The sequence below is a fragment of the Anser brachyrhynchus genome (assembly GCF_964034855.1).
Source record: "Anser brachyrhynchus genome assembly, chromosome: 1".
Lineage (NCBI taxonomy): Eukaryota > Metazoa > Chordata > Aves > Anseriformes > Anatidae > Anser > Anser brachyrhynchus.
This window is the reverse complement of record NC_137694.1, coordinates 69228768-69250459: the sequence shown is the minus strand read 5'-3', so window position 1 is coordinate 69250459 and position 21692 is coordinate 69228768. Positions and strand designations below refer to the sequence as shown.

Here is a 21692-nt window from a genome sequence, read left to right as displayed (position 1 = left end):
ATCTGCAAAGCTTTGTTTTGAACTTCCTCTTCTTGGAAAAGGCAATGTTAATCATAAAAAAATTTGGAGGAGCCACCCCCTTCCTATATGGCATTCCTGATGTCATCCCAAATACAGATGTTCTAATGTAAAGGAAAAACTTAAATTTTCAGTGTCTTCTGGGCATCCAGTATTATTGAATGAACCTTTGTATAGCTCTAATAACAATTTAGCATGCTCAGAGGAAAAAAAAATGCTAAAATTTATTTTAAGTGACCTCTAAATGGTGCAATGCATTTAATGTCTAGGTGAAGCAGATGTTAAAATATGTACAAAACATAGAAGATGGTATTCACATGTAACTGTTAAAAAAAGACAGGGTACTCTGAAGAAGAATGCATACCAGAGGATGAAAGAGGTAACTCCTTGAAGCTACTGAAAATGAGAGCTAACTTCCTAACTCTACAGTTAAAAAGTAGTAGTAAAACCTACTACACTGAATTTATTTTATTTTTGTTTTTGTCATGAGGTTTGTTGGTTTTTTTTTTTTGCTAACATCTCCCTCTCTCCCCACCCTTATGCATTTAATAAACTCAATGCTTTGCCTTAAATGTTTAAGAATGAGTGAAAAACAAAATTGAGTTTTATTTTTATGTATTTAAGGGTTCAAAAACCACAGCTAGAGTGCACCATTATAAATATGGTAATGCGTAACAGCACAGTAAAGAGCTACCATTATAAATAAACATGCCTATCTAGAAATGTTTTATAAATCATTTTACTGATGTTTGAATATATTACATGACAGAAAATCTTCATAATTTACGCATCAAATGAATCACAATCCTCCCTGATATTGCTTTTAGTCACAGAGATTGCCATTTGATGTTGTTTGCAAAATTTGACAACAAACGTAACTGTTAACAAACATTGCAATGCGCAATCAAACGTGTAGATTTGAACTACTTATCTTCCAAAAAGAAAGGTAACTTCTATTATCATTAGGTATTAACATGAAGATTGTCATCTCTCTCTCTTGTGTCTGACAGAGAATTGTGACTGTCATTTTATATGAACAATCTCAAATTGACAGGTACCTATAGTATCACGTGACTTTGGAACCAGAATTACTCCTCTTTTTTTTTTTTTTTTATTTATTATTATTGAGCCCATTAAATGTTTTGAAGAACTTGGGACCAACCTGTGCTGATCTGAATGGATTATCTCTTACAAAAGACAGACTCTGTGAAGGTGACTGGTCTGAAACACCAATAATATTAAGTCCTTTTCTCTTTTCTCTCAGGCAAGCTTGTTGGTGTCTTTTTATTCTTTCCATCTGTTCCTCCACAGTCATTCGAGGACGCGTGCTTTCTGCAAGACACAACTGCTCCACTGCACTTCTTGGTCTTTCCTTAAATGGAAGAATATATACATTTATTTTTTTTTTGAAGAGCAAGCTTCAAAACTGTTTAGCGTATCAGAAAAGGTCACCTAATAATAATTAAAAAGCAGAAGAATAGTGGGCAAGTAAAGATTTCCTATGTATGCAAAGAAAGCACAAGAATCAATGATTAATAAACACCAACATTTGAATGCACTTTTTTGAACAGTGACATTGTTACCGATGATAAACATCAAGAGAATGGGCAAATGCATTCTCCAAGTCTTCCTCTGAAGCTGAAATAACTTACCAGACATTATACACCAAAGCAACACAGGTTACTCGATTGAGACAGAAACGTAGTTGAAATTTAATTATCACAGACATTTATCCCAGCTGATCTAATATTCACTTCTACCTTTTTATTCCAAAAAAAAAGTACAGCTGGACAATATTTAATGGCAAGTGCAGGCTGAAACAAACTAAATTTAGCACCACTTAAAATATGTAGTTCTAAGCACTGCTTTACTCTTGAAATAACAATAATTTTACCTGTATTCCTGAAATTCACTGTTTTTCAAATGGCTGCATTCAGTACATTCATAATAACTGATTTCACTTCTGAAAAGTGAATTCTTTCTCCAGTTGACACCTTCTCTCCTCCACCATTCTTCCTACTTCTCCTCTTCTGTTCATGCTACAAAAGTTTTCCCCCCTTTTGCCTGAACTACATGCAAATGTCTGTCTTCAGCCTAGAGACTACAGAACTCTCTAACCTGAAATTCCATGCTTATTACTCACTTACCGCTTCATTTTCTGTCTGCTTTAGTTTTATCCCAGATCATTCTAGTAATAACAAACAAAACATGGCATTTATTATACAGAGGCTGCTAAGTTTCTCCAGAACCCAAATTTGTCCTTCAAAAGTTTTAGTCTAAGATGCTTCTTGTCCTTTCAGCTCAAGCCTGAATTTCAGTTTTCAGTTGCTTAGTAGATTTATCACTACCATTTAGTTCTTTACCAGCTTCAGTGTAATGAAATCTCTGTGCAGTTTAACATATATGACCTTTACAGTTTTGTACAGCTACAGCTGTTTTTCTACAGCTGTCTCTATTAACCTAGTATATCTTACTTTATAATGCAGTGATTTTTATCTAAAGGAAATTAAAAAGGTAACTACAACTTTTAAAGTAACTATAGAAATTAAACTTAGAAATTAGCACATCACTATCCATCAACACTTAATTTATTTTAAAGTACCGTTCTTAGATCTATCTTCTTATTCTTCCTTAAAGTGACATAGGATGCTATTGTTGAAGACTCTGGAGTTGGTGATTTGGTTCTGGGTGGTACAACTCCCACAGGAAAATGTGAGCCTGTGAAACAGTAAAGCAATATGCTAAGCACTACACAAAACATCACCAAAATAGAACACTTTTCTAGAACACTGTTTGTCAGCCTTGGAAACTAAAACTTATGCCTAACTCTGATGCCAGTTGAGGTACACAGGCAGATGACTAGCTCCAGGCATGAGGTTAGGCTGAGAAATCCATAGTTAACTACTGTGCGTGGCATGAGAAATTGCTGGACACGAAAATAGCAGTGAAAAACTGACAAAAATTGGACAGCACTGTGTGTAGTAGCTGGATTTCACAGATGGTTAAGGGGGAATTGTGTGAAAGATGGCCAGACTTCAGAGATAACTGGAAGGCAGTATTTGGGACTGTATGTGGAATACAATTTGCAAGGCCAGCAGTGTCTAGGTAACCATACCAGTACAACCATTTAAGGCAAAGCTTACCTATGAAATAGCGTTTACATTTTTAAAAGTAGCAAAGTGGGACTAATGAAAAACAACCCACCCATAATAACTTTCTCACATGGGAAGAAACTAATTCTGAGAAAAGGAGAGAGCAAGGTAGACGGGAAAGAATAGGCACAGAATAATATAGAGGAGGGTGATATAGGAAGGGTTAGCATTGCACAAGCAAGCTGTTTGTCAGTATGCTTGTTTGACCAAGCCCTGTGCCTGATTATTACATCTGTCCTATCTCGTATTAAACTTTATTCCTAAGTATTTTCCATGTGAGTAGGCTTTCCCCTCTGTATATGAGTGCGCGAGAGATGCTAGTCACCTTCAAGCCAGGCTAGCTTGCCAGTAGGGTAAGAGGAGTGGGAGACAGCTATAGGGAGATCACAGGTCTGGGGCTAGATATGGCAAAGGCTGAAGGTCTGCAGGCTGGCTTCCAGAGAGGCCGTAGGTCTGGACCTGCTATCCAGGAGGACTCTGTTGTCTATGTGAGATCCTGACAAACTTAAGGCAGTAAGCAAGATACAAGATGTGGAAGCCAGGTGTCAAGAGATTTTAGGTCTGAGATGTGGATACTGGAGAAACTCAGAGTTGACTGCTGGAGGTACCACAGGTCTGGCCACCTCCTGGACAGGGACCCACTGGTATGTGCACATGTGCTTATGTCTATATGGGTATAAGGTCAGCTAACAAGCTTCGAGTCTCATCAGCTGGCAAGTGAGAACAGGGTCATGTTATCTGTGTTGCTCCGCTTTTTTTGAGTGATGTTTTTGTTTATGCAGTACCTGCAATGGTACTGATCTCAAATCTGTTGTTCAGTTGTGGTTAGCCATGTCTGTTCAGTTTGTGTGTGCTTTTGCATGGAGGGAGCATGTGCTCAGCCTTGCAGCTCATTGTACTTAGGGACAGGGAACTGCAGCAGCCAGGCTGTGTCTGGCTGGGAGCTGAGGATATTTTGTGTCCTGATGTCCACCACACATTCAGCCTCTCCTAATAATAACCCACCACTGGAGTTTTTCTACTTAGAGAACCCTTGCCAAAATGTAATCAAGCTAGCAGAAAACTGAAGTTAAGACTTACCAAAATATATACATATAATTAGATAACATGCTTCATTTTTCCTGCTTGATACACGCAGGAAATCAAATATTAAAAAAATGTTTTCTTGCTGTTTTTGCCTAAAATAATAGATGTGTCTTCTCTGATAGCCAAATTATTTCTCCTAATTTTTCTTGACGTCACAGAGATTTCAGGGGATATATTGACTGAGTGAAGACTCAACTGTGTCTCCAAATTGTTCAATAGGCTGACAAAGTAGTCTGCAGTTATTTGAATGCCAAACACATTATTCAAAACACAAACTATAAAACAACAGTTTGGGTCTCCTTTACACATGAAAAGGATAAAACACAGCTTAAGTCCATTTTCCTTTTGTGTCATCTTTATGTGCCACTCAGGTCATAAATATTCCTTCGCTTGCAGAGAGCTGCAAGGGTTACTTTACATAGCCCCATTAAAACTTTTCTCTTTGATTGTTGACACTTGAAAAGAGAGGGAAATGGCTGGCAGAAGAAACACGAGGAGTGTCTAGTGCAGTAACAAGCACAACAAACTAGAAAAACATTTTAAAAGTTTCCTCTGAAATTTACTTAGTTTCCTATTTTGGATGCTTAGTTTCCTACTTTGGATACATCATTTAAGCATGACTTCTTAATACAACAAGAACAGAAAATTTCAGGTATGAACTGTCTTTGAGTTTGCTTCCTTTTCAGCTTACAAACTGTTAAAATAGAATGGCACAAAAATGTTTGTTGAAACAGCACATGGTTATAATGGCATATGCACTACAAAACAACACCACCACAGGAATGGTTTAATTTTTTCTACTGCATCATGTTACTATAAGTGCATAAACAGAACATGAAAATAGCCATCAGAAAATTCACATGTTCAGAAGTGTGAACCAGATGATAAAACACTGCTATGATAAACCCACTTCACTGTTTTTTATGAAGATAAATAGCCTCCATCTACTTGCTACCAACTGCAGCTATTCTCTCCCCAAACCCCAAATATTATTTATATTAGAAGAATTTCTATTATTGGTTTCCCTTACGGATGGCTGTTCTACCGAAAAATAGACAGCAGACTAGGGTGCTCAAGAACTGCCAGTTAACTTTATACAGTCACTGTAGGTTTTCTTGCAGTGTCTTTAAAATTAACTTCCCTTTTCTTGTAAATATCTATAAATAGTCTGGTACACTATAGGTCAACAAAACCTACATATGTTGTCAGAAAGGCAACTATTTCAATTTAGGTGGCTGATGATTAGTAAATCTCACACTAAATCTTGCATTTTTCACTACCAAGTTAAAAGAGATTTAATAACTACTCTAAGTGAACATTATACCTCATACTCAAACTAAATTGAGTAATAGTCTGGTAAACAGAAGCTTAATAGTATCATCTGTCATAGGGTCATTCACATTGTTTTGCACCCAAAATGTACACTACCTTTAGTTTAAAAGCCTGTGTAACTGATCTGATGAAAGTAATATCCTTAAATGATCATTGTTCTTGGGTTAAATTCTCATACCGTTACACCAACCTGCTACGGATGCGCTTAGCTGAACTAACCGAAGCCATTGATCTTGCTGGCACTGGAAACATTGATCATTATGGGAAAAAAGGAGAAAGCTTAGGTGTTCTGAAAGCTCTTAATATGGTTTTTGGGTAGTGCTCAAACTGCTTTTCCTGGAGTCACCTTTAACAAACTATTCTGTGTGTTTTAACAAACAGAATTGAGGAGCACTTCCTGGTAAAAGACTCTACCAAGCAATTAGTAGCTTTTATGGAAGCTAGATGAAGAGAAGAATCTAAAGTATTTAGCAACTGCAAAGACCTTTATTGTCTGTACACTCCAAGGTCATGATCGTTATTCCTATTATATCAGATGACAGAAGGCAATTCAACAATTACAAGATTAAAAAAAGAAAAAGACATTGTTTCCTTGCCTTATGAGAGTCTGAAAATTCTCTGGTGCTGCCTTTTTGGACGTTCCAGTGACATAACATTGGGAGCTTGATTCAGAAACTGAATAATTGTTCAAGGGAATGAACATAAAATGGGTAATTGTTCAGGGGAATGGTGTGTGGGGAATGTGAGTGATGTGATTAGACATGGTGTCAATAAAGATTTCAGGGTTGTTGGTGAGTATAATGTTTGGTTTTTCTGTGGTGTAATTGACTGAAATCTTTCTCGTCATATAATTAAATGACTATTTTATTGTGGAAGTTGTTTCATCATATTAAGAAATGGACAGGCTACAAAAATACAAAGGATAAAATAGCTTCTGTAGCAGTTAAAGCTTTGTATTCCTTGTGAAAAAGGCAGAAAGGTCACAAACAACACTCCTGGGGACAAACCTTTAGCTGTAGATTCTGATTCTGACATTTGTTCTATTTTTTCTTCACCATTAGATTCATCCACTTCAGCTACAGTAGTTAACTCTGGTTCGCTCTTATAAAGCCTATAATCAGGACCCTGAAGAATGACAAGTTATGCGGTAAATAAACTGGTATTTTTGTACAAGCATTTATGTCTTAAGACTCAAAACAGTTATTTTGCAATGAGACTGCTCACTTCAGGACAATAGTTCATTGTTCAACTGCTATTGCAGCAGTATTCCTTTGTAATTGATTTGAGTAACATTTGCAGACTTTCAGAAATCACAGAAAAACTGCCATAAAAATATGAAGGGCCTTTTTTTTTTATTGAAATGATCTGGAAAAAAAACTGTACAAGGCTTCAGCAAAACCTGATTCTGAGGCTAGAGTTTTCATAAAAACTCATGAGTAGAAAAATGTGATTTTCTGAAATTTACTCAGATACGAAATGCACATATTTAAGTCTTAAGACTTTTTTTTTTTAATATACACAGAATATATGACAGGAAAATATGAAAAGTAAATGATGGAGCTATAAGTAAAACCAAGTAGCAAAAAGTAAAAACAAATGCAAAAGTAGCCAGATGGCAAAATGAAATTTGTGACTGTGCAAAGGAAGGGGAAATGCTTCAAGAACAACGTGGCAGTTTAAGCCACTTACACAGTGAGATCCATTTCTCTGATATCCTTGAACTTGGTGAATCTTCTTTTCTTCTGGCAGATGTACTGGGCCCCTGCTATAACAGAGCAAGGAGCTGCTATCACTGGGCAGAGGGGGGATTATGGGAGGATGCTCTGTAAAGTCATAGGACCGAGGGAGTGGAGGACGAGGTGGGACTACTTCCTCTTCCTAAAGATTGTAGAATAGTCACCTTATTTAGATGTGCACACCTGTTACAATTATTTATAACTTAAAAATAAAAAAAATTATATTACCATAGCTACACCAGCTATAGATTTTGGAATTAAAGGGACAATGTCACACTAAAAGAAAAGCCAAGACAGAATTTTTTATTTATTAATTACTACCATGTACATTGAAATACATCAACAGCTTCAGTATTCAGCTTATGAAGGTATTCAATTCTGTTACCTACACTTTCTGTTGGACATGTATGAATGCTGAATCATCATTTGAAAAATTAAATTCTGTATCTTTTTAAGGATTTGTATATACATGAGTCTTTCAAAAAGTTCTAAAAGTCCAACATATATTTTCACATACTTTTGACAACCATGACAATGTCCCTTTAAAACTGTTACTTCTAGCCAGACTTTCAGAGGAACTAAACATTTGGGAGCTCCCACAATTTCAGCTCTCTTGTGAGTGCTCTGGCCATCTGAAAACCAGGCTCAATAGGTGAATAGACATATAAAGCAATGTATTTATTCCCATGAAAAGTGTGGTGGGGACAAAAAGCAAATCCAAAAATCAGGGTTTATATTTCTAGGATAATAGCCTAGGGAGAGGAAAAGGTGAAAAACGGAAAAGAGAAATACTGGCGAGAATATAAAGACAAATAACAAATGAAAGTGTCAGAATTACTAGCTACCAGTCTTTAAAACTAATTCAAATTGCAATATTTTCAAAGAAACATACTGAATACATGCTTCATGCCTTAAAAACAGTTCAAATGATGTTCATTTTTATCATATGTATATTAGAAATACAGTGATGCTGAAATTGTAAATATGATAAAACCATACCTCATTTTTATATTTAATAGCTGAAAATGTCCTTGATCCCATGATGCCTGTTTGGGGGGCAGAGAGTAGGAGGAAAGAGAAAAATTATTTTCAATAAATAGCTTATAAAACAGTATAAAAAAGTATAATCTGTTGCTATCAAACAAATACACAAATCATCAACTTAAAACATCTGATTACTTCATCGTCCTCAGCAATTGTGCCATTATTCAAACATACAAAAGCAAATATGTTTATCTTAGAAAAATGCATATAGAATACGATCCAATCTCACTTCCTAAGAGTTAAAAACAACCAGTTTACCTCCATCTGAAGAGCTTCTTTGCTGTTTATGTTTACTTAAACCTTCCATGACATCCTGAATTCTCCATAGCTCCTTCTGAATCTGAGCACGCTGTATCCCTGCTGACTCAGTCTGCCAGTAAAGAAAGACCATATTTAAGTGACAAATTCGAATACACTGCAAGTGAAAAGAGGGGAAAGGAAAGCTTTTATTTCTTTTGACTATACCGCATATCCTTTCCCAATGAACAAAAATAAAATGCAATAATGACACTCTCCAATTAAAAGGTAATATTCAAATATTGTCAGAAAAAAGCTGCAAGATTAAGTCATTTATAAAACACAATTAGTCTTATTTTGATAGTAATTTGCCAGTTGAAACTCCATTTAACAGAATGGCATTTACTCTTTACAAAGAAAATCAAACCCAACTTTGCATAGGAGACCTGCACACAACAAAAGAAAAGGAATCGTCAGTTCCAATCCTGAAATAGTTGGAGATGAACATGGTACTTGCAGGCTAGCATATAAAACATAGGTTTATTTGCATTTGTGGTTACACGTGCATTGGGCTGCATAACCAAATTTCTCAGCTCTTTGAGTTTCCTTCTAATCTCTCTTTCATTACTGCATACAAAATCAATCCCTAGAGCAAATAGCCTTTAATACCTCACAGCATGAACCACACCCATCCGCCTATTTCAGAGATATACACACACACGTGTTTGTGTCACAGAACAATTTCCTTAGAAATTCAGAACTTATACTAATTGGCCAATCCTCCAGAGTATAGCACAAGCAACAAATAAGATGCATATGAAGAGTTCTAACATTTAACAACTGAATACCTATTTTTTGTATTTATTTTGACAGAATGATTTAATTACGTTTTAAAATATTCACTTAAAAGAAGGAATTTGTATGAACATTTAATATGACTGGCATAGCAATTAAGGTCTGAGAAAAATTCCCTGCTTGGGACACGATCACTGAAACAGAAAGAGGAGACACACGAGAAAACTAATGCCATAACTTCAAAATATAGGAAAAGCTGAAGACCCCCTCAGAACTTTTAATTTCTTTTTATACTTTGCTAATACACCACACATTCTCCTTTTTCCCCCCCGATTTGTGCACAGTTTTTAAACAAAACCACAGAAAATGAAAATGACTTAAATGCATCTTTAAGACCTGAATTTCTTCAAATGCCACACCTGAATTTCTCCAAGACGATCAAGTTGCTCCTGCATATAGTTCCTCGTTACTGTTACATCATACTCCAGTTTATCATATTCTCTCCAAGCTCTTTCCAGTTCCTAAGTATATAATGAAAGAAAAGAATTGGATATGCATATTCAAGTAAAAAAAAAAAAAGACTTTTTTTTATTCATTCAATGTCATGAAACTTCAGGAATTAACTCATAGATATTGGCAATAAGTATCATGTAATTTTAGAGAATGTTGTGTTTAAACAGCTTTTGCATTTTCTGATGATACTGAACGAAATACAAATTAACAGCATTTTGTCTATTCACAAACTAAAAAATAGGCCAGGGTGAAATCTTCAGAATAATGCTGTTACAGTGAGCAGGCATGCGTGTCTTAAGTTGTCCTTCCACAAGGTCAGAAAACCCACAACAATGGATGCAAATTTCTCTATTTTATCACACAGAACAATAAATAGATAGTAGCGCAAGGCACGTGCACGTATATGCAATTTATTATGCAAGACAACTGTAAGTCATCCAACCCTGCCTGTAAGGTTGGACCCTGGCTATGGGGTCCATCGTTGGGGTTGGAGTGGCCGTTGGGCCTGTCACAGGACTTGGAGTGGCCACAGGGTCTGTCACTAGGTTGACAGTAGCATCAATTGCAGCTTGATAGGCATAAGCCAGACCCCAACATGCTACAGTGATTTGTGTCACTTTGGAGCTGCCAGAGTCATGACACCCTTTTTTCAAGCATTCTGCCAGTTTTTTAGGATTTTGCAGTTGTTCAGCGGTGAATTTCCAAAACACTGGAGGTGCCCACTGCTCTAGAAACCTGCCCATATCCTCCCACAGTCCCTGCCACTCACAACTATCCCGCCTCAAGACAGATCTCCGGATGAGATTCCTAAGTAGTTGTTTAACCTTAAAAAAAATCCTGAAGCCTATTCAGGAGACATAACAACAAGAGCAGGCTGGTCTGAGTATCCCAAGGATATTCAACATCTTGGAGAACTACCGTAACTAGCTCGGAGGATAAGATGGTGGTTAAGGAGAAAGGGAGAGTGAACAAGTAGGAAAAAACATCTTTCCCTGTCCCCTCCAGAGATTGGCTCCCTGATAAAAAAAGGTAATAGGTGTAATTGTTAATAGTTTCCAAGATATGGTTTCCAAAGTATAGAGTCGACGACAGTGCTGAGTACAAATACCAGGTTAGAGTCATGACCAGAAATCTCATCATTTCATAAGCCATTGTTACACCGCACAGTACCATAACAATCTTAAACCAGGGCCCAGAAAGGATAAACAGCACAACAGTGAGCACATACAGAAAGTAATGTGTTATAAAACTCAATTTGGAAAACACCCGTGAATACCCCAGGCTTGCTAATACGTCACTATCTACATCTGTGAAACTGCAATACCAGAAGGAAGAAAATGCAAAAAGAAACCTGGAGGCCAGGTTTACCATCCCCCTTACTAAGCCTGGATCAAGCCATTTACTCAATTTAGCATAAATTAAAAAGGTGATGAGGGGAGTATATTTTGAATATTTCCTTTAGAAATAAGATTTTCCCTTCTCTGATTCCATTTTCCTCATCCAACCAATCCCTTTTACAACATAGTTCAGACAGACAGTATTTCAGGGCCTATATCATATCAAGTTCACCACAACAAATCACTGTAACTTGATGCTGAAATGCTTTTTTGAATATACACAAGTAAGCAAAAATGATTCTTTGCCTTGTCTCAATGTAGAAACCATCATGAAGTGGAAAAGGACAGTAAATAGAAACTCCTTTCCTTTCTTCTAAGGTTTTCAAAAGGGCATGACTTGAATATCTTTGAAATACAATGGACCACTATAAAGAGAGACCACGACAGTATTATCTTTTCTTCTTTTCATTATGTAGTCATTTTTTCACTTAAAATAAATTACATATCTGATGGAATATCTGATAAAATCTATGTTTTCCATTATTTACTATCGCATGAAATAGCTTATTTGCTTTATTTACTTCTTCTGTAATCAAATACACATTATAAAAATGAAAATACCGCACCAACTGGAGTCAGTATGCACTCAATTCCTGGCAAAAGCAAAATTCAAGAAAGACTACTCAGTGAATAGAGTGAAAGTTCCAGCTTTTACAAAAATGCATGCAAGTAATAGACAACTGAGGTTTGTTGGAATGTAATGAAAAATAACTAGAGACAAATCAATCAAGAATACGAAGATAATTGTTTATCAGGTCATTGAGTTTTAACTGGCAAGAATGTATTACTTACTGCAGTAGCTCGCGATACTTCTCGACAAGTGCCCAGCAGTCCGTTCTGCAAGTCATCTCTCTGTAAGACTACATTTTGTATGGCTGCTGGATTATCTGCATTCATTTCTATTTCCTGACTTGCTGATAGCAAAGCTTGCTCAAGCGTGTACTATTATAATAAAAAGAATTATTTTTAATGTTCTGCATCATTTTGCTGATTTTCATTTTATTTCAGTTATCATTGTTCTGATAATAAGCATGTAAAATAACATCCACTTTAGGTAATAAATACAATTGTCCTACTTTCTCCTTGTGTAGCTGTTGAAGCTTCTCTTCCAGTGCTTGTACAACTTTATCTTGTTCACATAGACGGCTAAGTTTAGCCTAGTATATAACAGAAAATGATCACAGTTAGAATTGTTTTTAACATCTTCAGTAACCAATACATAACTTCATCAAATCATTACGAGAAGCTATTTAAAATTTCATTACCACAAAACATGAATTCTCAAGTTCTGAAGGCATCAGTGTTGCACGTTCAAATTAACTTCAAGAAACCTTCTTAAGATAGTACAAAATAAGTGATGTTGTAACTTGAAACAGCACTGGTCAAAACATAATTTACGATTCTACAACTGGACCTTTACAATATAATAATACTGTTTTAATCAACATATTCTTCATTATTATAAAGAATATTGTATGCATTCTTAATCCTTCCCACGGCTTACCTCAGGTGTTAGTTTTTGATAGTTACTTACTAATACCAGACATACTCTGCTCTGTTTTGGCTCCACTCTAGGCTTAGCTATGACTAAAATTGTTCTGCTCCGGCTCCCATTTGGAGTAACTGTTCAGTGGACTCTAATCAATCTGAAACTGTTTACTTTTCTATTTGAACAAATTTTTGGTTCAGTTTGTGCTACTCTGACTTTTTAAACTGTAAGTTAAAACTGAAAGCCTGCTTTCTTTTGTAGCCTTAAAATAACTTGCATAAATGTGCTTAAATGTTTAAATCAGTAAGTCTACTCTTAGCTGCGTTATGCAAATATGACTAGACATGCATATCTACGCATACACAGTATGACTACACATGTGCATTTTTCACAAGCAATTTCCAAACTGACCTTAATTACCAAGCCCCTTTTCTTCAGTAACTAGCAACTCAATACGCTGAATGGTAACTTCCCATGCCAAATTTCAGTTTTGGAGCATCAGTCATATTTCCTGAGAAATTAGTTTTCTCGTGCTTATAACTGAACTACATAGTTTTTTCTTTCTAAATAAATTCCTTTCTAGAAGCATTTCTTCTTTGAACAGATAGGATGCTTAAAGTTTCACTCTAAATTGTAATCATTCCTGCATGTTACAAGCTTATTAAAAAAGTCCTATGTCTTCTCTCAAGTTCATGGACCAATTTCTGTTGGCCGTCACCTAAATGGAGTGCATTCCAAACCCCAAAATCAAGGGAGAAATTATTATTGAAATAAAAAGGCAAATCCCAACTTTTCCAAGGAAGAAGAAATACAAATTACTTACATCAATATCCAGCTCTTCAGTTCTATATTTGTATAGTGTACCCCTACATTCTTCTTGAGTTAACTATAAGGAAGAATAATATTGCCATAAAACAACTTAATTTGACTATGAAAATGAAACTAATGTTCAGCTTAGATGTTTTAATACAGCAAAACAGCTTTTGCTTGAATACCAACGTCACGTTGAACAACACATATTTAGCCAGTATATATTACTGAAGGTAACTAAACAGAATGACAAGCAGACTGTTGGTAGAAAGTTATATAAACAGAATAGACTATGTTTCTGATGCAAACTGGATATTTAGGGAGATACAACTCAACCAAACATTGATCACGTAGAAAGAGTAAACTGCCAGAGTACACCCAAACACAGTTATACATCATAACGTATGTTTCCATATCTGCATTCTAAATACAGGGACTCATTTTACTTGGAATGAATCATTTTATAGATCCATTAAGATCAAGTACATTAACAAGGAGGATATTCTGATGTGAATCTGAAATCAGAATGCTCTAGGTGTACAAAGTATCTGTAAAATATATCACATCACATACGTGCACCCAGTAAGTGTTGCCAAATACCTTTCTGCCTACTTTTTCCTATGGATCTCCCCCACAACAGAATTCATAGTATGAACACAAATGGCAGAAACAGAAATCCTTCTGTTTTTAATTTGGACCTATGCAAACTTGCCTTCTCACGCTAGTCGGCATGTAAGTTATCCTCCAACTACTTTTATACAGCCCCTCACATTAAGTTCTTACCTCTTTCAGTCTGTAAACTAACCAGTAACAAGATTTAAAAATATTCTACATGAAAAGAGGCAGCTTTCTATTTTAGATGACTGTCATATACAGAATCTACTTACTTTTCTATATAGTAAATACTTACATAACACTATCAGCCTTCATATTCTATTTAATTAAAAACATGTGCACACAGTCTCAACATGTATGCTTTCCTTTCATGTGTATAGTATAATTAGGTCATCATGGCTTAGTAGTGCAAGAAAGACTATAAAAACACAAGTCCATGTTAAAGGACATTTACAAATAAAAGGACTAGGGAAGGGTTAATCAGACAAGCATTCCAAACATACAATAAATCTTCAACACACTTAAGTGTTTCATTTCAAGACGTTATGTCCACATACCTCATGCAAATGCACCTGGTGACAATTTAAAAGTATGTATAGTGTATTAAAACCACAGAGTAACTTTCTTTGAAATGGACATTTTATGAAAATGAGAGTTGGAATATGAAAAAAGCCACAGCACTTTTGCACCTCATGAACATCATAAATATTAGCATTTTAAGATATCTATTCAAGCCCATACTGTTGTAGAGTTGTGTTTTTTAACTGTTGATTTTATCTTAATGAGAGAAAAATGAGGAATGGAAATATTTAAAAAAAACTCATAAACATGGTCAATATAAATTTAAGGCCAAATGTCTTCAACTTACAGCGAAAACCTAGGTACATTTCACAACAGATTTACATCAGAAAGATAAATACATCTTTGCAAGACACTGCTCAACATTCCATATGCCTTGCCTAGAAAAAAGTTTTTTTTTCAAGCCAGTATAGATGTATGTATTTCTTTTATTAAAGAGTTATTTCTTTATTCAACAGTTCAATCTTTATTAGAGCAGAGTTGAAAAAAGCTTGCCGATTTAGAATCCCTGTCCCTGCCTACCTCCTAGAAGAAATATGTTTTACATATTCCGAAAGTGAAACATTTTCAAAGAATACTATGCATGTGCTAATTCCTCTTATTAAAATTCCACACTTTAAAAATTGCTGCCAACTTCTTGCTTTTGTCCGTATTTCTTAGTTTACCACAAGAGACACTGCTGGAGAGCTACTTCCACTTTCTACACTTCTACTGCAACATTTTATGTAGACTTACCATAAAAGACTCTGAAAATGGTATGAAACACTTAATCCATCTCTGACAAAACAGTGGCTTCTCTTTGCGCAGCACATCTATAAATCAGCTTAAGGCAGAAAGCATAGAATGCTATCATACTCTACTGGAATTGTAAGAGGAACTGCAGCAGACAAAATGCAATTTCACATTACAAGCAAGGCTAACAACCTCATAAACCTGGAAAATGCATTATAAGAGCTCCAACGATCAAGTTATTGAAATGTATTTTATGTCACGTTCAACAAAAGCTTCCTTCACTAAATCGTCCATACAAATGCTTCACCAGAACAGTAATTTCAGAGAAAGAGTGCCACCTACTGAACCGCTGACACGGCTTGCAGCAAGCTTCTACAGTTTTCCTTGACAATTTCCTACTCAAATACAAAAAAGTCCATCTCTGTTAACACGCTGAAGTACACTGTGTGTTAACGTTAAGTAGCAGCACCTTGAATTCTGAAATGCAAACTGCACAGAGTTCAGCCAAACACATACCTTGCGTGTGAAAAAGTAAAGTGACCTTAATTGAATCTTCTACTCATGCTGGAAATAATTTCTGTTAATATGCCGGTCCCCACTAGTTAAAATGGCCACATTCATGTTCAACCGATCTTCATCGTGAACATGCATATACAACAGAATTTAACAATTTTATATTGTTAAATTAAATTTTCTAGAGAATGAGACGTCATATCTCATATAGTCCCACCGTTAGATACATCATCTGTGTCAAAAGCCAATACCAGATGAATCATGAAAGTGGATAAACCCACCACGATGGACACTATACAAGATGTCTTTATTGGGAAATTTCTTCTCAAATAAATGTAGATGAGGCAAGTCTCCCTCTTGTCTCATAAGCAGTTAGACCTATCTAACCTGCCAATATAAAATACATTTATCTGAAGGTATGACTTTATCTTATAAGCTGTTTTCAGATTCCAATAACCATTTTGTCACAATAGCTACATGGCAGCAAGTTTCACATCCTGAGAGGACACTAAGCATCTCTGCAAAATTACGTCACTTAGGAGATTAAAACAGGATAAAATATAGGGCATTTTGTGGGGAGCATGATACTGAAGTCAGCCATGATTTTTTTTTTTTAATTCTAATAATAATAAAAGGGGTAGCATTTTAAAGTACTGAGAACAAATATCCAAGTAAAGAAATGGATGTCATCTTGCTGAACTCGAATTTTCATTTTCCCCCATTAGTAAACACATATATACATAAAAGGAACTGAGGTTAATTCTCTCTCCCCCTTTCCCTCTCCCAGGGGATCCCACTTTAGAAAACAAGATTAACACTCCTCACCTAGCATTAGAAAGAAACAAACAAAAAACAAATAAACAAAAACAAAAAAGGTAGAAATGGGCCCAGGCTGCAAAAAGCCTGTATTTTTCTTGTCTGTACATGGAATCAATGCCCTGGCAGGTGTAAACCTGCATACTTACAATACATTGTGTAAAACGGACTGATGCAAGTCAAAGTGATTTAAGTAATTTCAAAGTGGTGAGGACTGAACAATTAAAATAAAAAAAATTAAATAAGACATTTGGAGTAGTATGATTTCTAACTATTTTACTAAAGAACCACTGATTGTTGCACGCAAACAGGTCACAAGACATTAATTTCTAATTAAATACAAGTTTTCTTGCTTTCCTTTACTTAACTCTGAATGAAGTCATAAAATTGAACTGAATAGACTTAAGCAAAGGAAGATCCTTTCTGTACCTGCAGGAATGGTTCTACGCAGCAAAAACTAGTTCAACTTGACAAGAAAACAGATTTATATCACTTAAACAGAGGGTTCTCCCAATTGTTGATACTTCTTTTAAACTTCAATGGCAGACACAACTGGTGAAAACAATTTACGTTATTCAAATAAAAACTTATGTTACTTAATCTTTAAAATAGGCTACCAGCATTTTAATTGTGCTAACTTTGCATTACACAAATTTAGAAGACCACTTAAGCAGTGAAGTTTTATGTATACTTTAATCCTTTCCAGGAAGTCAGTTTATGCAATATTTTGTATAGGAAACTGTCTGCTTTGTCTGTAAAAGCAGAAGATCTTTCTTGGTGTTCTCCAACACATGGGTTCTTCTGCACAAGCCTGCCAACATATCGCTAGAGCTCTTACCTGAAGAGACCACATCTCTAGTGACAAAAGGTTACTCAATCTTTGTGACCCATTAGACTCACCATTTCTCTGACAAGAATGTCAAAAAAGGTGCTTATTCAGCATCAAATATGAAAGAGTGGCTATGTCTTCAAGGTGAAGGCAGTACTTTGTGGGAATACCTTTGCAGCACAGCTTCATCAAGACAGCATTCTGAATTTTAGTGGTATTCCTAAGTCTAAGTAGCTGGGCAGACCAGACCAGACAATGCTATACCTCCAGTGCATCTTGAATAACATTTCAAGTTTTACCCTGACACATCCAAAGCACCTCTGTTCATTAGAAGTATGTTGACTTATTCCTCTGACATACTCTAAAACAGAAACTTGATTTTCTTTAAAAAAAAGTTTACAACAGCGAGGCTTCTTTAAAAAATAACAAAACTGCCTTCATTTAGGATTTGAGGGCACCTTACTTCACCCATTCCTCTCCAAATGGTTCCTTCAGGTTCTATGTTAAAGCACCTGTTTTGTACATGGGAGCAGGAATTGGATGATTCTGAAATCAAAGGCACTCAAAGCAAATTCCTTTATTCCTTTGGAAAGCTGAGAAGTTTCTAGCATTTTTTTTTTTTGAATCTCAAGCAAACCTACAATGTGGAGTGGACTTCCAAAAAAAGACCATCCACGAAATTAAACTCCAGCTGTTTTTTGCACCTTTATTTACAATTTTTTTTCATTTTTGGCTCACAAGGACAAAAATGTGAGCTTAAGAGAGCTGCTCAGGTACTCCCTTCTGACTGGCAGCCAGAATTGCACACTTCATCTGCTGCAAAACAGCACCAGCATTTAAGTAAGAAGAATATCTTCATTGCAGTTGTGGCTAGATACTTCTAAAACATTCTCTAATATGACAGGAGCCACTGAGCTAGGCCCCAGTAAGCCTAAAACACTGCAGTGCCAATGGATATGTATTGGCCATGCTCATAAGTTAATGCAGGTTTCAATTCTTGGACAATATTTCCATTCACATTTCTGATTCTTCTTCCATCTTACCATTTACAAGCATCACTAGATACTCTGTAAGTGTGCACTGTTAAGACTGCTGTGACTTTATTAACAGACACTGCCTTTTGGATTTACAGTCCCCAGATCAAAGTAATTTTGATCCTTTCTTCGGTAGCTAAAGGCTTGTAAGGTGCAAACAAAAACCTGTAAATCCACTTCCTAGAATGAAACAAAATTGCCAGAAATGACCAGGTAAACACCACTCACATGCTTTTGTAGTGGTCAAAATAAAGAAGCACCTTTGAACACTAACAGCATAGGATCATGCTAAGACAGATGTTGGAAGCTTATTGGAAGTTTTATGAATTTACTGGACACCTGCATAAGACAACCAACTAATTAAATAGTCCAGACAGTTATTCAAAGGGGTACATTTAATACTTAACAACAAAAACGCAGCAAAAGCCATGCTAACGATATTGCAGCATTTTATAAAGCATGGATGACTTGTGGTTTTCCAAAGCAAATAAGAGAAACACTGATGTTATGAATAAATCTGAGGAACAACCAAAACTGTCACTAAGAAAAATTTTCGCAGATGATAAAGCAATTTCATTCACTATCCAAGACCTTACTTGCTGGTACAGTTGCGGTCTTAGCGCCGAGTTCTCAATCATAGTGTGAACCATGGTGATTAAAGGTTCATTCTCTTTCATCTATTTCAAATCAGGAGGAGCATACAGCAAACATCAGTTTACAGCATGGCTAGATTTGAAAGACGACACTGTAAAATATAGCCTCTACTTTAATTTTTTCTAATAATGCAGTAGATTACATTTTATCCCATGCTTTTTATATATTCCATCATCCAGTAATATCAAACATCTGACAAGTTCAATGACAGCAAACAAATGCAGCAAAACCACATAAAAATGCTCAAACCAATGAAATACTCATTGACCAAACCTCTCCTTTTTTAAAAATAAAAATGCTTAAAATAAGCCTGGCTTTTCCAGATACGTAAATGAAAAGTATTATTGGATTATTCAATAAGAACAATCAAACCTTTATCAAAAAATCATTTAAATTATAGTTTTAATAACTCAATGTACATTAAAAAGATGTAAGCATCCTCTTGGAATACTGAAGAAAGGTTTAGGCTTATGTTCATGTATCACAAAATGCCTTTATATACTGCACTGTTTCATATACTTAGGAACTTTGAATCATTAGTCTTTGCATTTATCCACACTCACATATGGCTGTGCAGCTACTTTGAGGTTACATTTCTGAGCTGGTCAGACATCATTTAAAGTAACTTGTATTTATTGCCACATGTGCAAATGGAAAAAACAGGTCCAGTGGTTACTACAGTAAAAACTGCTTACATTTAGGATTTCAGAAGAGTATGCGAAACATACTAGCACTGGATTTTTCATTTTAAAAATAGACCTTTCTTAACACCAAGTGAAAAATTAAGAAAACTTAGTTTTCATCTCCAAAACTGCAAAGTAACTTAAAAACATTATCCCCCTACTATTTTTGTTAGGCACTTCAGGACCTCTTTAACAGTAACTGCTTCAAGTATGGTTATGCAGGAAAGAAGAGTGTTGTATGTGTGTGTACGGATATTTATGATCTTTCACTCTGCTTTTATGTGTGTATACACACACCATAAATTTGCTTTGCAATGTTTAGTTTCTCAGATTGAAAATGCTACAGAAAGCCAGAGTTTTTGATGCCTTTCAGAATTTCTTGCCTCTATCTAATTTTTTTAGTTATTTACAAAAACAAAATCAAAAAACACCTAAGTTGTACATTTGGAGAAATATTTTTTTCTCCTTATAGGAAACATTTTTATTGTCTCAGATACAAGGACTTCTTTTTGTTGTTGTTGGTTTTTTTTTTGTTTGTTTTGTTTAAACTTAGTATGATCAGGTGGTAGGTTAATTGCTCAAAAAGGACAATTATCTTAAGAAGGCAAGTTCATGATGCTCTGTTTGTGTAAGGCAGGAAAAAAAAAGCAAACAACTCCTTCCATTTGCTTCACCTTCTACAGCACTACATAAACAAAACTAGAACTGATACAAGAAGTTGTTCTCCTTTACATTAAAATTTTGTCCAGAAAGTGGGTGCATTTGGTGATACCAAAAGATATATCAATAGTAAGGTCCAAAGCCAAGCTAACGAACTACAAACAACTGAAATATTTGTAAAAATTAAAATTGCTGGCTGAAATGTTTTATTTGCAGTATGCTGGTTTGCAAGGATTTTTATTAGGAGGATTTCAAGAGCTTAAGCCTGTTCAACCTTTTTTTTTTTTAAACAATATTTTTCCTTTGACTGATAACAGACAGTGCCAAAAATAATTTCTATGGAACTGTTAAGATTTTTTTCAACTACATGCGAAAAAAATGAAAAGTGTTTGCTCTAAAATTGTTCTGAAATAATGTTTTGTCCTCCAGCCAGCTCCAGCTTCATCTTATATGACCTTCTCCAGTATTTTTACTACCACTGGCACTTAAGCATGCTTATTTAACACTGTCTGAAGACACCGGTTATTTCCAGAAAAGTTCCAGTTCCTTAAGAACAGAGATCAAAAAGCAGATTGATAAAGTAAAGCCGAAGTATCTTCATAGCAGTCAAAAATATCCAACTTTTTTCCCCTTTAGGAAATCAATGCTTCCAAAAAAAAGTCAGACGTTTAACTATTGAGACATTTGTGAGAGAGTATGTATCTATCACAAATCTGTTAACTAAAGCTAGCACACACAAGGTGATGTGCACTGAAGAACTAACTGCGCAAAATGTAGTGCTGCTGGATACAGTGGCAATGCTCTCAGGTAAAGAGAACACCTCTTTTGTGCTCTTAAAGCATTACCACGAGGCTACTGTCAAACAGAAGCAGGATACTATTCACTTTGAATAAACTTCTACATAGGTCAAGGAAAAATGCTTGTTCATAACAGAAATCGGCCAATTTTCTCTCACTTAAAAAGAATCT

At 35.5% G+C, this 21692-nt stretch overlaps 1 protein-coding gene across 16 annotated transcripts in view; it reads right to left on the bottom strand.

The window, feature by feature from the left end:
- Positions 1–21692, bottom strand: part of PLEKHA5 (pleckstrin homology domain containing A5) — a 169445-nt gene that overhangs the window by 11220 nt on the left and 136533 nt on the right. For 9 of the 16 annotated variants that reach the window (XM_080603624.1, XM_080603616.1, XM_080603625.1 and 6 more), the window contains 10 exons: positions 13623–13685; positions 12387–12467; positions 12103–12252; positions 9820–9921; positions 8627–8738; positions 8324–8370; positions 7278–7466; positions 6596–6713; positions 2621–2736; positions 1181–1390 (listed from right to left, as the gene is read on the bottom strand). In XM_080603624.1, the coding sequence (XP_080459750.1) occupies positions 1181–1390; positions 2621–2736; positions 6596–6713; positions 7278–7466; positions 8324–8370; positions 8627–8738; positions 9820–9921; positions 12103–12252; positions 12387–12467; positions 13623–13685 (1188 nt within the window). Of the gene's footprint in view, positions 1–1180; positions 1391–2620; positions 2737–6595; positions 6714–7277; positions 7467–8323; positions 8371–8626; positions 8739–9819; positions 9922–12102; positions 12253–12386; positions 12468–13622; positions 13686–19323; positions 19405–21692 lie in introns of all 16 variants that reach the window. The other 7 variants (XM_080603622.1, XM_080603627.1, XM_080603628.1 and 4 more) reach the window with 2 other exon arrangements.